General features: G+C 43.2%; 1 protein-coding gene across 6 annotated transcripts in view; it reads right to left on the minus strand.

Annotated features, from left to right (window-relative positions):
* Positions 1-15,822, minus strand: part of LOC121707223 (alpha-2-macroglobulin-like protein 1) — a 38,717-nt gene extending 22,895 nt beyond the window's left edge. Inside the window, exons 1-9 of one of the 6 annotated variants that reach the window (XM_042089617.1) lie at positions 15,672-15,822; positions 5,997-6,085; positions 5,721-5,843; positions 4,088-4,268; positions 3,588-3,747; positions 3,286-3,338; positions 2,427-2,447; positions 1,615-1,780; positions 569-653 (exon numbers count right to left, since the gene is read on the minus strand). In XM_042089617.1, coding sequence (XP_041945551.1) covers positions 569-653; positions 1,615-1,780; positions 2,427-2,447; positions 3,286-3,338; positions 3,588-3,747; positions 4,088-4,268; positions 5,721-5,803 — 749 coding nt within the window. In that variant the 5' untranslated portion in view covers positions 5,804-5,843; positions 5,997-6,085; positions 15,672-15,822. The other 5 variants (XM_042089614.1, XM_042089616.1, XM_042089613.1 and 2 more) reach the window with 5 other exon arrangements.

Genomic DNA, 15,822 nt, shown 5'->3' on the forward strand with positions numbered 1-15,822 from the left:
ATCCTCGATGACATCGAGCTTGGAACAATTAGATAAATGAGACGTCCTCGATGACCATAAGCTTTGAACGATTTCCGGGGCACTAGCAGGAGGAGCGAGGAGAGCTTTGAGATGAATGAGATTCTTGAATTTCCCCTGGGGATCAATAAAGTATCTATCTATGTATCTAGATGCAGCCCAAGTCACTCTGTTTGAAGATTTATCCATTTAATGGCCGCTGTACTTCACCGGATCACTTTATTTGAAGATGTTATTGTTGTACTTCACCGGAGTTGCCCAGTTGGGGGCTCGTCGTCACTTTTGTAGTCACGTTGTAGTTCATCTGTAGTCTATGTGGACTTTCATGTCCAGCAGTTTTAATGTGAACTTGGGAATTTGCCATTTTTGTCACTTGAAATCTGCATATCCTTCTTTCACCAGCATCTTACACCATATTTTTAAGCAAACACAGTTGTATTTCAGATTGGTGAGCATATGTTTTAACCTTTGTTGTGGCATCCATGTTTTTCACACATTGACAGCAAAGCACATGAACTTCCTGAGAATGACCCGTCCCCATGTCACTTACTTGGCACATGCTTGCAGTCGGATCTCTGCTGCTCCCACACTCACTGACTCTGGGCTGTTGAGAGTCACGTCAAACTTGGGTAAAACTGAAAGGAGGAAGAGACGCCATGGTAACAAAAAAACTTTATTATCCTAAACGTGCCAGTTGGCTTTCCACTATTCTTAAAACATCCTAAAAAACATACTGACAAACCTATATAGCTATACATATTATATATAAACACAAACAAAGCTCTATAGCGCGTCATCTTGAAGGATTGCTAATCTTACAAGAACAGACTAAAAAGGTTGTAGGCCAAATGTGTAGTGAGGGAAAATGTCAGGGACTCGTCACTTACTGGATTTGGTGGCTGTCCGCCAAGACAATTTTCCAACCCGTCTTCTAAATACATGGATGACTTTATAACAGATATATTCTTGTGCTAAATATACAACCTTTTGTGGAATGTTCATCTGCACATTAATATGAGTGTGGAATGTTCATCTGCACATGAATATGAGTGTGGAATGTGGAATATGAGTGTGGAATGTGGAATATGAGTGTGGAATGTTCATTAATATGAGTGTGGAATGTTCATCTGCACATGAATATGAGTGTGGAATGTTCATGAATATGAGTGTGGAATGTTCATCTGCACATGAATATGAGTGTGGAATGTGGAATATGAGTGTGCAATGTTCATGAATATGAGTGTGGAATGTTCATTAATATGAGTGTGGAATGTTCATTAATATGAGGGTGGAATGTTCATTAATATGAGGGTGGAATGTTCATTAATATGAGGGTGGAATGTTCATTAATATGAGGGTGGAATGTTCATCTGCACATGAATATGAGTGTGGAATGTGGAATATGAGTGTGCAATGTTCATGAATATGAGTGTGGAATGTGGAATGAGAGTGTGGAATGTTCATCAGTTTGGAATGAAAGTGGGACTCTGGAGGAGGACTAGCACGAAGGGACACGCCCACTTTGGGACAAGAAGCCACTAACACACACACACACACACACACACACACGTGTCACGCTAGACAACAACAACATACCATATTGTTTCACTTGAAACTGATGAGACCCTGTACCCTGCTCTCCGGTCACAGACAGCATGTAGTAGCCCTGGGTAGCCTCTGGGTTGAGGGCGTGAGACAGCTGCAGCATCTTACGCTCCGACGACACGTTCAGCCACTGGCCAATGGTGTTGCCACGGTGATCCTGAGAACGGCCAACAAGCGACAGAGTTTAATACTCTGATGAAACCGCACATTTTGAGAAAACAGAACTCTAAAACTTGTGCTGCTGTTGCACCAGTTCAATTTCAGTCTACAAGCACTTTTTCCTTAGACTCACACAATATGTATGGTCAAGTTCAAAGGAATTTAATAAAGGATATTTTCAAGTGGAATATGAGATGACTAATGTATTAATCTACAGAATAATTCCGAGGGAGAAACACAGTATGGTGTGGGGGAGTAAACATAAAGGCACGTAAGATAGATAAATATAATTATCATTAGTAAATTAGATAAACATAATATAATTATCATTATCATCACATTGAGGGGCAGCCATGGCCCCACTGGTCAGCACTCTGGACTTGTAACCGGAGGGTTGCCGGTTCGAGCCCCGACCAGTGGGCCGCGGCTGAAGCGCCCTTGAGCAAGGCACCTAACCCTTCACTGCTCCCCGAGCGCCGCCATTGTAGCAGGCAGCTCACTGCGTCGGGATTAGTGTGTGCTTCACTTCACTGTGTGTTCACTGTGTGCCGTTTGTGTTTCACTAATTCACCGATTGGGTTAAATGCAGAGACCAAATTTCCCTCACAGGATTATACATATATAAAACACCGTTATGTACACACCTGAAGTGTCACCAGGCTGTACTGTGGACACAGAAGAGAAATGATTAGTGCTTTTATCTTTATTTAAATGATGATCGTGTTTAAAAACCAACACTATAAAGCACTACAGAGGAGAATATTTGGAATGGATGGTGATTACATAGCAGTGCGTGGAACTGCTCCGAGCTGTCGGCAGTTACAGTTACCATGACCTACCAGTAGAGGGAGCCACAGACATTCAGTTTTTATGTTGAATTACGCCTCAGAGAGAGAGGGCCAAACTCCCCAATATGAGCAAAAAGCACTCAGCTAAGAGATTCAGCCCACACACGTACATTTCTGTTGACTCTGTTTCTGTTCACATGCCAGTTAGGCAGTTATGAGCTTCAGGCAGAGCAGCTTCAAAATCTGCCATTTCTTATTTTAAAGTCAAGAGCAGAACATGGGCAGTATGTGTCAATTAGAATATCAGAAACATGCATATGAGAAATACCCAGAGTTCTGGTTTGCGCCGCCCTAAGTGACTAACAGACACCATTAAGCACCAATGAGAGGCAGAATAAATGTAGGCTTAACATATTTTACATGTGTGCAGGGAAGAACATGCCCCACTGTGAATGGCAGATCATTAATCGTATTAGCGGAGGCGACTAGAATACGCTACTTAATAGATGTATACTAAATCCTGCTATAGGAAGTAAAGTAAATAAAGGCTGCGCGTCATGGAGCTCGTGTTTTTTGTTTTGGATGGGTGCTCAAGTGAGAGGACGCCTACCTCGCTACACAAGTCCCTGAGGGGACGTCTACCTCACTACAGTACAGCTCCTGAGGGGACGTCTATCTCACTACACAAACAGTCAGAAAACTCAGCAGGACTCACCTTCTGCTGAAGGGGAATGAATTCCGTATCCATGGTAACCACTCTGAAATGCACTGCAAGTGAGAATCAGAGTTAGAATCAGACCTTGAACTGGACCATCTGGGTGTTTACAACAACTGACTCTGCGACCACATGCAAGCGTCTATAGGAGGACGTACCTGTTTAGCCTGGGCTGTACATGCAAGCGTCTATTATGACTGGACGTACCCGTTTGGCCTGGGCTGTACATGCAAGCGTCTATTATGACTGGACGTACCCGTTTGGCCTGAGCTGTACATGCAAGCGTCTATAGGAGGACGTACCTGTTTGGCCTGGACTGTATATGGGTTTATCTGTCTGGATGAAGGTCACAGGATCAGGTTTTGGCCTGAACTTCACCCGACTCTCTGAAGTCCAGTGAGATGTACGACCTTGGACCTCTACTTTGATACTCTGCACAGAGTCTTTATTTACCGATGGGGCCTGTTCAACAACAGAGTAAACACAAGATCACTGGCTAACCTAGAGCAGGTAGAGTGACCACAGGCTAACCTACAGCAGGTAGTGACCACAATCACAGGCTAACCTACAGCAGATAGTGACTACAGGCTAACCTACAGCAGGTAGAGTGGCCACTCTACATCTAAGCAGAAGGGGGCAGCACAATCACCTGCTCATTTTACACACACACACAGCTACGTATCTGGAGCTTGAGGAGTGCACGCTGTGGCCCAGTCTACCTGTGCTTGTAGTTGGACCTGCAGGTGTGTATGTACCTGGCCCCTGCCCTGCAGGTGTGGATGTACCTGGCCCGGCTACTGACCTGGAAGTGGACGCAGCGGTGGAAGTCTGTGTCTGACGTCTCCTGGTGCAGCATCTTCTTCTCGTCTCCGGTGGTCAGATATATGGACATGTGCAGAGTCTCGTTAGGACTCTGGAGGCTGGCACACAGTTTGGCTTCGGATGCTGACCTCATCTGGGCAGGGAAGGTCACCAGGAACGACCTACAGAGATGCAATGTGTTTCCCCACACCCCCTCTGAGCATTCGTACAGATTAAATGACCATTAAATGACTAAGGCATCGTTTCCCAACCTTGGGGTCAGGACCCCATGTCGCCTGAAATTCAAATGGGGGTCGGCTGAGTATAAGGCATCTTAAAATGTACTAGCATGTTACATAAGAATATATATTTATAAAAACCTCTTGAAACTAGTATGTACTAGCAACGTAAAAATAAACTTAAGACAGCGCGGATGACATATTTGATTGATGTGCTTAAAAATCAAAGTACCGCTCTCGACTGGATGTTACACCAGAGATGAGATGCGCGCTCATATTGTGATATGGGTCGCCAACATTTTGTGACATCAAAATAGGCTCACCTGCCAAAAAAGGTTGGCAAGCCCAGGACTAAGGGGATGTTTTAATGCCACTCATGCTTGCAAATGAGGAGATAGCACTAGTTCCATGTATACTGCAGGTGTGCTGGGCGGTATACCGGTTCACAGAATACCGGTGTATATTTTCGTTATGATATGAATGTTTAATATACCGCCATACCGGTGCATTTGATTACACAACGTTCGGAACGCTGCACCGCACGACACTGTTTCAGACAGGACCCCTGTTTGTGACCCTTAAGGCTCAATTTCTCCTTAAGGCTTAATTTCTCCTTAAGTAAGGGATTTATTTAAGGGTGTTGCACGGAATACCATAAATGGTTTCCTTAGTTAAGGAAAAACGTTAAGGGATTTCCCGGCACAAAATTTCTATAGTTTCCACAGAGATTGTTCCACAGCTGTAACTATTTGGCTAGTAGGCGATCGGATCATTCATCTCACCTTAAAAATAAAAATGTTCTAGACATGAACTGAACAATACTAGCTGGCTAGTAAAGATCCTGACTGTCATGGTTGGCTAACAAGACATCCACATGAATTCTGTTCTGTTCAGTAGAAAATGCTGAACACCTGATTAGGCATGAAAAAAAAAAATTCCGTCATATACCATGAAACCGTCATATACATTTTTGGTGATACCGCCCAGCACTACACGGAACCCTGTCCGCGTGCCAAAGACTACACATCCCACCTCCAAAAGGGAACCACAAAGCATCCTTTATCTCTCATTTGGTTCCCACTACCCTCCATCTGATAGATGCCCCCACTACCCCCTCCATCTGATAGATGCCCCCACTACCCTCTCCACCTGATAGATGCCCCTTGCTAGCCTCAGCAGGAGGTACAAGAGGTGATCTGTGTGGACAAGGGGTATGTATACTCACGGCTCTGGCGTTGCTGTGTGTGTGTGTGTGTGTATGTATACTGACGGCTCTGGCGTGGCTGTGTGTGTGTGTGTGGGGGGGGGGGGGGGGGGGGGTGTATACTCACGGCTCTGGTGTTGCTGTGTGTGTGTGTGTGTGTGTGTGTGTGATATATATATACACACACTTACGGCTCTGCCGTTGCTGTGGAGGAGCAGAGTGTGTAGAGGCAGAGTAGCAGCCCTCCAGCAATCAGGATCCTGGTGAGGGCCATTCTGCGCTGATTCTCTTAACTCAGCCTGATGCTCCTGCTGCTGTGCTGACAAGAGGGAGAGGGAGGCATGATGTCCTCGGTGTGGTGGACTTCAGTCTCCACACAAACAAACATTTCCCCACATTACCATGTAGATAGTATGACCTAGGACCTTTCCTGAGTTCATCAGGGCAACATCAGAGAGCAGCATCACCTTTAAAAGCTGCTCCAGTTCCTTTTTGATCTTGGTGATGAGCGGAGGCTCCTGGTATACGAGGGCCGTGTACAGCAGCACACCATCAACTGAAAATGTAACAGAATTCCACACAGTGTAATCTCATTTGTTTACAGATCAGTTCAGATTCTGCACCTTTCCTTTTCAAGTAGGCCTACTTATCTAGCAGTCATCGGCGGCCATATTGCTTGAGGCAAACACCTAATGGCCCCCTTACACCAAACAACTTTGACAAGATTTGGGAAAGATTCTTGAAAGATTGTAGTCTTTTAACTAATGCCTCCCATTCAAGCTTTATTCAAAAGACTCCACTCTTAAGAATCTTTCCCAAATCTTGTCAAAGTTGTTTGGTGTAAGGAGGCCATTAACCGATCAAATAAATTCACCGGTTTCAAAAAACCCAGAGTCGTGTAGACACTTGCCGTCAATCAGAGACACCCGTTGCTTCTTTATGGAGCTAAATTTGTCTCAATAATATTTGCATACATGCGCAGAGGGGGATCCACAAATATTTCTCAAACTCAAAGATCGTAATTCTTGATTTCGCTTGCAAACTGACAGTTTTATGCGTTTACTAAACAAAGATTATGGAAATTAAACACCACTTATCCATCAAAAAGCTTGTTGTAAAAGGCATAACTTGTTAGATTTAAGAACTAGGTTCGCTAGCTCTGTGTGTTATGAGCAAAGAATCTTTGGTTACGAGTCCCATAGAACAACACTGCCATCTACTGGATTAGACAGTGTCAGCAGGCTACTTGTGGATCTGGGTGGCTTCTCTGCCGCAAAGTTTGTCTCAAAAATACGTGATCCACAAATGCTGATCCACAAATGCGAAAACGAAAACTGTGTGTGCTGGTGATCCACAAATGCAAAATTAGATTTCACAAAGGCAATTTTCAGTTTTACCAATGCCATTTCGTTTACAAATACACATCTACAATTGTGAAAACCAATTTAGAAGTTATAAATGATTTTTTTTATTTTTTTTTTTATTTGTGGATGTCAAAACACAAATGCAAGTCAAGAAATATTTGTGGATCCCCCTCTGCACATATACAAATATTATTGAGACCAGGGTAGGAATTTCACGGCGGCCACGACGGCCATGGCCGTCGTAGCCCCTTGCATTGGCCGTGAGGCCCCTTTGAAAATCAGAGGTTTACAGGCCACGGTGGCCTTGGTGCCCCCTTCTTTCAATATTCTGCTTTGCGTCCTACTAATAGCGATTTTTATTTAGCCTGTGGCCTGTCAAAATAATCTTGGCATTCACAGCGCAAATTAATTTAGTCTTTTACGCAGTGGAGAAAGTGACAGCGCAAGAAAGAAAGTGCGTCCAAATTCACCCTTTTTCAGTTGAACTACTCGCGACGTAGCCTATTCATCACACAGACATCACAAGTATCACATGAAAGAGCTTTTTCTCACCTTTTAAACAATGTTAGCCGATAATTGCGGTGTTGAACGGTTCGCGAGAAAAGTAAACAATATCATTCAATTTAATCATACATTCTACTGAAGGTTTTGCGTCCCATGATCTCCCTACCCATTCATCTCGGTGGAATACTTTACGAACCCTTCTTTTAACACATGACAAACCATATATCAGAATAAACAGGAGACCTTACCGAACACAAAGGTGTAAAGCAGTCCCCTGTACAGTTAGCCGTTCCAGAGTAATCCAGTTTTGAATTTGCAGTAAAGTTCGACATCCATGGATGTCTCCAAATTTTGGCTTTTGCACTGTTCCACATGATTTAATAACGGGCCAAATACAAAATAAATGTTACAAATATCGCCTAGATATTGGTAAATCAGAGGACAGCTGACTAAGAGTATGTGAAAGTAGCATTAATGATCACAAAATGCTAAGCATGCATCTAGGCTATTTGAGTTTCTTAAAGCTGAGCTGTGCTTAAATTGTTCAATACATGATTTCATAACAGGCCAAATATAAAATAAATGTTATATATAGCCTATATATCTGTAAATATTAGATGATCAGATGATTTACAGTTCTATGTAATATGTCATGTTTCATGTTTTTGTAATGTTTCATACAGTGATGCAGGTCTACTGCAGTGAATAGGCTAAATACAACTTTGATCATTTTTATAGCCTACTACTGTATAGTTAACTTTGGCCTTGGGGCCCTGACATGGGGCCTTTGTGCCCCCCACCAAATATGCCCAACTGAAGGCCAAGTGGCCTTGCCCCCAGAATGGTGAAATTCCAAGCCTGATTGAGACAAATTTAGCTCCATACTTCTTTGGCCTTGATTGTCGCCGCCATATCATGATTATGTTCTGGAGCCAAATGCGTATCTACAGTGGGCATCGCTTTCAAATGACCACTTCATTCGCGCATTACGCGGCGTGAAGCTGCGTGAAGCTTTAGTACCACTTTCAGCCACTGTGCGTCGCTCTGCCTGCCGTCCCTTACATAATTGTTGCCGAGAGTAATCCCAGCCTACGAATTCAATAACAAAATAAATCATGCATAATTAAACATTACCTCGATTTAGGCTACTTGGGTGCTTAAGGCTTGACTACACGAAAATCGAAATGTGCCGTCTACATTATTGTCAGTGTTGGGGTTAACGCAACTACGCAAATCAAAACAGTGGTGTGATAATTGAGCCAGTAGAGAAATAACTGTTCAGAATTAATCTGTAGCCTTGGGTAGGCTTCTGCAGAAAACAATGTTGTTGCCGATTTAATACTATCTGGCGACGTTTTTAACAGGCTACGCAATAGAGGCTTAGACAACTATGACCCACGTTTTGGTTTCGTAAATTAATTTGCCCTACTTCTTGACTGCAATGTAGTCAATTGACTGCTTGACATGTCATTTTTATTTTTCTGTACAATAAACAATTACATCTGCTTTATGCCACAGAATTACATTCATATTTGGCTGACTGCAGACGCGCCACTTCCCTCCCCATATTCCAAGATTAAGATAGTATGAAGTGCTTTTTGTATAGGCTACCATCATAAAAAAATAGTTAAAACGAATAGCTATTTGCAATTTGACAAAACACTGGTCCTCTTTTTGCGAATGCGAGGACGATATGAGCCTGTTGCATTTAGTTAGATGTCCGAGTCACGCATAATGTTTGAAAACCACTGGCTCGTAATCACAATAATTTAACACACGACAGTTGGATAACCTACTTCATCATGTCCCCATGCCTACATTTTTGTGAGTAGCATAGAGATCGTTAAAAACAATAAAGTATGGCTCTCCGTTTAGGACATTGAAAACTTATATTTTTAATAGACTACCGTCGAAGATGCTGACTTGCAAAAGCCTCGGGATAACACGTTATCTCCACTATCATCAGTCATGCCCCTTGATCAAAGTGGGGAATGAAATAAAAGTTTGAGAACCACTGGCTTAACAAGTTACCTACAGTCCAGAACACAGAATCTGTTGCAATATTCTGATGATCGGCGATGATATCGGCAAATGTTTGTTTTCCAAAGTAAGAATTTCACTTCACCATGCACCTTCGACAATACCTGGCATCATTACAAACATTATTCTGTGTCCTAAAACTGGCATATTTTATGACATTGTGTCATGTAAGTTCTTTGCAAAATCTAGAGAAATGTGTGAGGTGGTCAGCGGGGGACAATTGAGACACACATTGGATTGGGTTATTACTTGAACATTCCACACTATCCACAGCTGTGGTAGGCCTATCAGGGGCAGGAGGATTACTGTCAGCGCAGGCTTTATATAAAATTCTTCAACAGAAGGCCTCGAATGTTGTCTTGTTTGTGGGGCGCTTTGCTTCGCTTCTGTAATTTCGGCTTCATTGAAAATGAGGGCTTCCCTCAATGACCCTCCGAGAATAAATAAAGGTTGAATGAATGCAGGCTTGCCCAAAATAAAGGCATGTGGTTTGCGCAGCCTACAGTAAATAACAGACCCGCCAGAATGTGCGTTATGATGCTTTTTTACGAGCAAGATGTTTTTGGTACCCTACGCACACTGCATGTTCTTAAATAACAATGATCATCAGTAATATTCGAACATTAATTTGGGTAAATGGGCAAGCGTGACCACCTTGATTGGCTGATGATTGTAACGCGGGCTGGCGGGCATGATTCCAAACACCTCCCTTACGATGATGAGTGACAGGTCTCAGAATGCGTGCGCTACACAAGGACGGAAGATGATGAATAACTGGGGCCGTAGGCTATTCACAAAGGCTTTTATCTTACTACTAGGAGTAGGCTACTCCTAAATCGCACTTACAGATTTTAGATTGGAGTTTTCTCTTAAAAGTTATTCACAAAGCCTTTCAGACAACTCCTAAACTAGGAGTGAGTCTTCGTGGCTATGGATGACGTCATTACTCATGCACGAGCTTGACTGAAGTGACCACCTTGATTGGCTGACGATTGTAACGCGGGAATTCCCAACACCTCTCTTCCGATGATGACTGACAGGTGACAGGTCGGAGAATGCGTGCGCTACACAAGTAGTGCGAAGGACGGAAGATGATTAATAACTGAATAAAAAGGCCTAGCCTAAATGAATAAAGAGTAAGGCAAAACAGATAGCTTAGTAGCCTAATGAAACATAGGCCTATGGATTGATGCAGTAGCCTACCTTTGCAACATTATTAAATTAATCTGTCACCATATGCCTAGGCTACGTTTGCAAAGAGGAGAACATTTTAATTTGATTCACAATGAAACGTTACATTTCATTTACATGTTAACAATGAGTAGTTTTGGTTGTTGTTGGTGGCGTTATTGCATCCCTTTTATGAATGCAAAATTGTTCCCTCGCGATTGGAAGCTCCTGTTGTGCATAGGCTATTTCAAAACATCGCAACGTAAAATGCCACAAAAAAGCTGTTTATGAATAGGTCTTAGTGAGTTAGGAGTCCTCTCGACTTAAGCTGTCCCAGACTTAGGTGCTACTTTTAGGTCTAAAATGCTTCGTGAATTACTTTTTGTGAAAAAATTAGGAGTCCTGAAGTTAGGAGTGCCACGCCCATTATTTTTAGGAGTTGCTCCTAAATTCGCCAGTTAGGAGCTACTTTTAGCCTTAAAATTCTTTGTGAATACGGCCCCTGAATAAAAAGGCCTAGCCTAAATGAATCAAGGCAAAACAAATAGCCTAGTGGCCCAATGAAACATACGGATTGATGTAGTATCTTTGTAACATTATTAAATTATTCTGTTACTATGCCTACGTTTGCAAAAGAGAACATTTTAATTTGATTCACAATAATGTTACATTTAATGTACATGTTGACAATGATTAGCCTAGTTTTGGTTGTTGTTGGCGGCGTTATTGCATGTTAGTTATGCCTACAATGCAAAATTGCTTCCTCGCGATTGGAAGCTCCTGTAGCTGCATAGGATTTCAAAACAGCAGGTTTGTGAATAGGTCTGTGAGTAAGGAGTCCTCTTGACTTCTTTTAAGCTGTCAGAGGTGGGAAGGTGGGATTTTTTGGGGGATGGGCCGGATTAACTGGGCACAATTGTCTGATGGCCCCCCTTCCCCCCAGCCAACGTGAATCGGGTGGTTATTTAATAGGCCTATCGTGAAGATTTTTCCTGCCATCTAAGGCACGAGCGCATCTGTGAGGCCAAGCCTCACCAAGTAGCTCATTTGTTTACAACTAACATTCCATTTAATTAAACTGCTTTATAGGCTATGCCGAAATAGTTTTCAACATTTTGAATATTAGTGTCGGGTGAATTGAAATGTTCTCAAAGTAGCCTTATGGCTGAAAGCTGCTTGGGACACCACCCCCCCCCCCCCCTCCGTCAAGCAATATAACCATACAAACGCGCTTCCTGCACTCATTGTTTCAAAAGGAGTAATTTTGGCTTTGTCAGAACTGAAGAGCTGTGGACGGCACGGCACGGTATGCCCAATGAAAATAAATTAACGCAACGCAACGCAACACAACACAGACCCCGCTTCTCTCGCGTCAGTCACTGACATGAACGAAACACAGAACCCGCTTCTCTCACGGCAGTCACTGACAGTAACCTAGAATAAATGCATGGGGAAAAACACTTCCCCATGACAAAGACATCGTAAAACACTGAAAGTTAATATTTTGTCACTAGCAACATTCATCTTTCCTTTGTCAAATGTATTATGTTCCAAGTACCCTATGCGTAATTCTGCTTCATAAAGTTGAACAAATACATTTGCTTATTTCACAGAAAAATATAAATAGCCAGTCTACAGTGCAGAGTTGGTAAGTTATGGTAGGCCAACTTGCAGTGAACATACAAACAGGGGAAATTATTTCTCTTGCAGCCGAGTAGCCTCAGGTGCGCACGTAGACATAAGGCCGAACATGCAAGCGCCAATGAATCGTGCTTTCGCGACAATCGCGCCGTTAAACTTAAATAGGTTAACATCACTCTAAGTTCGCCTTCAAGCAAAGAAAACGATTATTTGAAGACATCTGTTTCGTTGGAAGGGCAAGGGGTAGCAACAGAGCAACACAGAGACAGGCCCGATGGCAGGGCTGTTATGAGAGTATTAAAATATGGGATATTCTACGCGAAAACATTAAAACGGCAAGACAGCGGGGAAAGTTAAAATAGTGATAAACACGGAAAAAGTTGGCATGCATTGTTTCGGTCCCCGTGCACAGGGATTATTTGTCATACTATTAATCACATATGATTATTTGTGAAATTGTGCAAACAGGCGCAACACATTTGAAAAGGAAGGACTGGTATGCAAGCTCACGGGAAAGATTGATTTAAGAACGTTATCACAAAGTGTGTGGCTGTGGCGCGGGCGGAAGACAATTGGCAGGTCATGTCTTTAACAATTCTGTCGGAGGGTCATTGAACAATTTCTAGCAGGCAAGAGAGGGTCATGCAACTTCCAACTGAAGCACTCAAAATTCCTCCGGTGGCCCCTTCAATAAATAACGATCAGTCACTAGATTGCTGCTGGGCTATAGGTCTTGGTTCTGTTAACAACTCATTGTCAAATGCATAGCCTATCTCGCGGTTGCATCCATTACAAACAAACATGCAATGTGAACGTCTGGGATTGGGGAGAGCACTACATGCTCTACTGAATAAGCACGAAGTCAACCCTTTAAATGAAAAACACTCTTTAATAATCCAAAAAAATAAACCGCTAATGAAGTAAACTTGTGACCATCAAAAATCGTTTATCGCTTGTAACTCCGTGATACCAGGACGTAACAGGAAGGCATTTGGCTGAGCAACGGAGGTTAATATGCTCCATGTTTTGTCCAAATGATGACTGTCTATCATCGTTGCACTCGGAGAAAACCGGAATGTTTCATTCGTCCCCGTTTCAATCATCCCGGTTCTACCTACTCAAAACGCAGATAGAACCTTATTATTCTAAGGTAGCGAAATAGCGTTCAGCATGATTCATGCCCAATTAATTCCCCCTGTTAAAGTGTTCGCCTTTGTAGTTTGGTTTCGTGATAGCCTATGATAAACGGCTTATGGCCAAATATGTGAAAACGTTAAAATACAGTAGGCGATAAACCCGGAAAAAGTTCACAGTGATTCTTTCATAATCACTTTGGAGGGTCATAGAAAAATGTATTGCTGGCGAGGGAGGGTCACGTCTTTTTGGACTAATGCTCCCAAAACTCCTCCGGTAGCCCCTTAAATAAATAACGAACAGTCCCTAATGAAGTAAACTTGTGACCATCAAAAATCGTTTATCGCCTGTAACTCCGTGATAACAGGACGTAACAGGAAGGCATTTGGCTGAGCAACGGAGGTTAATACTCCAAATGATGTCTGTCTATCATCGTTGCACTCGGAGAAAACCAGAATGTTTCATTTGTCCTGCGTCTACGGCTGCAAACGGGATTCACTCGCAGTTAACCAAATATTTCTTTATTAGGGCAGGGCAGGCATATTTCTGGCTATTACATTATTTCTAAACCAGTCTGCTAAAGTCTGTAGTGAAGTCTGTGTAGGGTTTTCCAGGCTCCATTTCTTTTTACGAGACACCCTGCTCACTTGAGCCATCTACCGGTTGTTTGGGTTGTTGCAGCGTCTCACTGGAAAAATACAAATTAAAGTCGCGTGATACCGCATGGACCGCGAGTGAAGCTGGCCAAGTCGAAGCACTGCCCACTGTAGCTTTCTAATATCCATTTTCGCCGCCAGTTCTCAAGGCTACATTGCAGGCACAGATAGCCTACTCAACAATATCCTAGCCTACTTTGCAACAACTAAATAGTTAATGTTTAGGACCAATTAAGTGAAATTGGACAATTTCCCGCGGTACACCTGATCTCTCACGGCACACTGGTTGAAAATCACTGAGTTAGGGGGGGATCATGTAGCCTAGAAATCTAGACGCGCCCCAGCAGGGCTACAATTACATTTGCTGCCAGGGCTAGTCTAGCAACTCTCCGTTGGCTTGTGAGCTCCAGAAATCGAAACTTAATCAGGGCATTGAAATTGTGTATAGAGTCGTTTGGTGGGCTTAACATAATGATTGGTGGCAGAGCTTCAACAGTTTGGCTTGAATTCCCTGCTACTTGAAAACAAATATCCTATTGCGTCCTATTGCTTGCAGAGGGAATTTGAAAGACAACTGATTATTCCGCCCCTCGGACTGAGCACTGCGAACGGTGAGTGCCCAGACCCTACATTTTAATGTGGGTCTGGCTCGCCAGGCTAGGGATCATGGTAAATAAGTTGAATTTTCCCTTGGGGATCAATAAAGTATCTATCCATCTGTCTATCTATCTAAGTGGAGCCTCCAATGTGCTTAATGTAATAAACGTGTGTGTGCTGGTAGTGTAATGTTTGTTCACATTTAAGGAATGAATGCAATCGTGCCAATCGGATCCCTGTCAGCGTGTCGTCAGATATCAATAGCTGCGTGGGATGACTTGGCCTATGATCAATACTTTTGTCCCAAAAAGGACCAGGATTGTAACATAAAGATACACAAAGGACTTGAATGGCTGACTGGTAGTAGCTTACTTTTTAAAGAGTCTGCAGAGATGAAAGTAGCCACAATGGATAAACCGTTGGGTTTTAAATTGTTAAAGCTCGCAAACATAAACTTCTCCATTTGAATCTCCTGGCCCCCACCCCATCTCAACATGTCCGCGAGGTTTTCGGAGGCCTACGAAGGGCAAACTTTACTGCGCAGTCTGAGGACACCGAGTTAACCAGCATGCAGGTAAACGCCTCCACATCGCCCCTCTTGCGCGGCTGAACACAACGCAACAACTTTCCCAAACATTTGGACGGATTTAATGTAAATTATAAAGGAAAGCGCTCGTTTGTGGTCCAGATAAATGAATGTTAATGCGTCTATTCCATCTACATATCACAATTATGAAATCCACAATGTGAATTGTTTTATCAAACTTTTTCCCGAGTGAGTCTGAAGTAGAGGCTTGCTTTACCTGATAGGCTCCAATATCTATGAGGCTGGCGTCGCACCGCGGTAGAGCCTGAAGTTAAACGTGTAGAGTGTCTCACCTGTAGAGAGTGCGGCGTTGGGGAACGGGACCGCGTCTACCACGTGTTCGTCAGTGAGTCTGAAGTAGAGGCTTGCTTTACCTGATAGGCTCCAATATCTATGAGGCTGGCGTCGCACCGCGGTAGAGCCTGAAGTTAAACGTGTAGAGTGTCTCACCTGTAGAGAGTGCGGCGTTGGGGAACGGGACCGCGTCTACCAAGTGTTCGGTGCTGTGTTGCGCCTGCGCCACATTAGATAAACGGTATGTGGGCGTGCTCAGCAACGTCCTTCGCTGCGAGCCTTACTGGCAGTCTGATGTGCAAGAAAT

This window comes from Alosa sapidissima, chromosome 4 (assembly GCF_018492685.1).
Source record: "Alosa sapidissima isolate fAloSap1 chromosome 4, fAloSap1.pri, whole genome shotgun sequence".
Taxonomy (NCBI): domain Eukaryota; kingdom Metazoa; phylum Chordata; class Actinopteri; order Clupeiformes; family Clupeidae; genus Alosa; species Alosa sapidissima.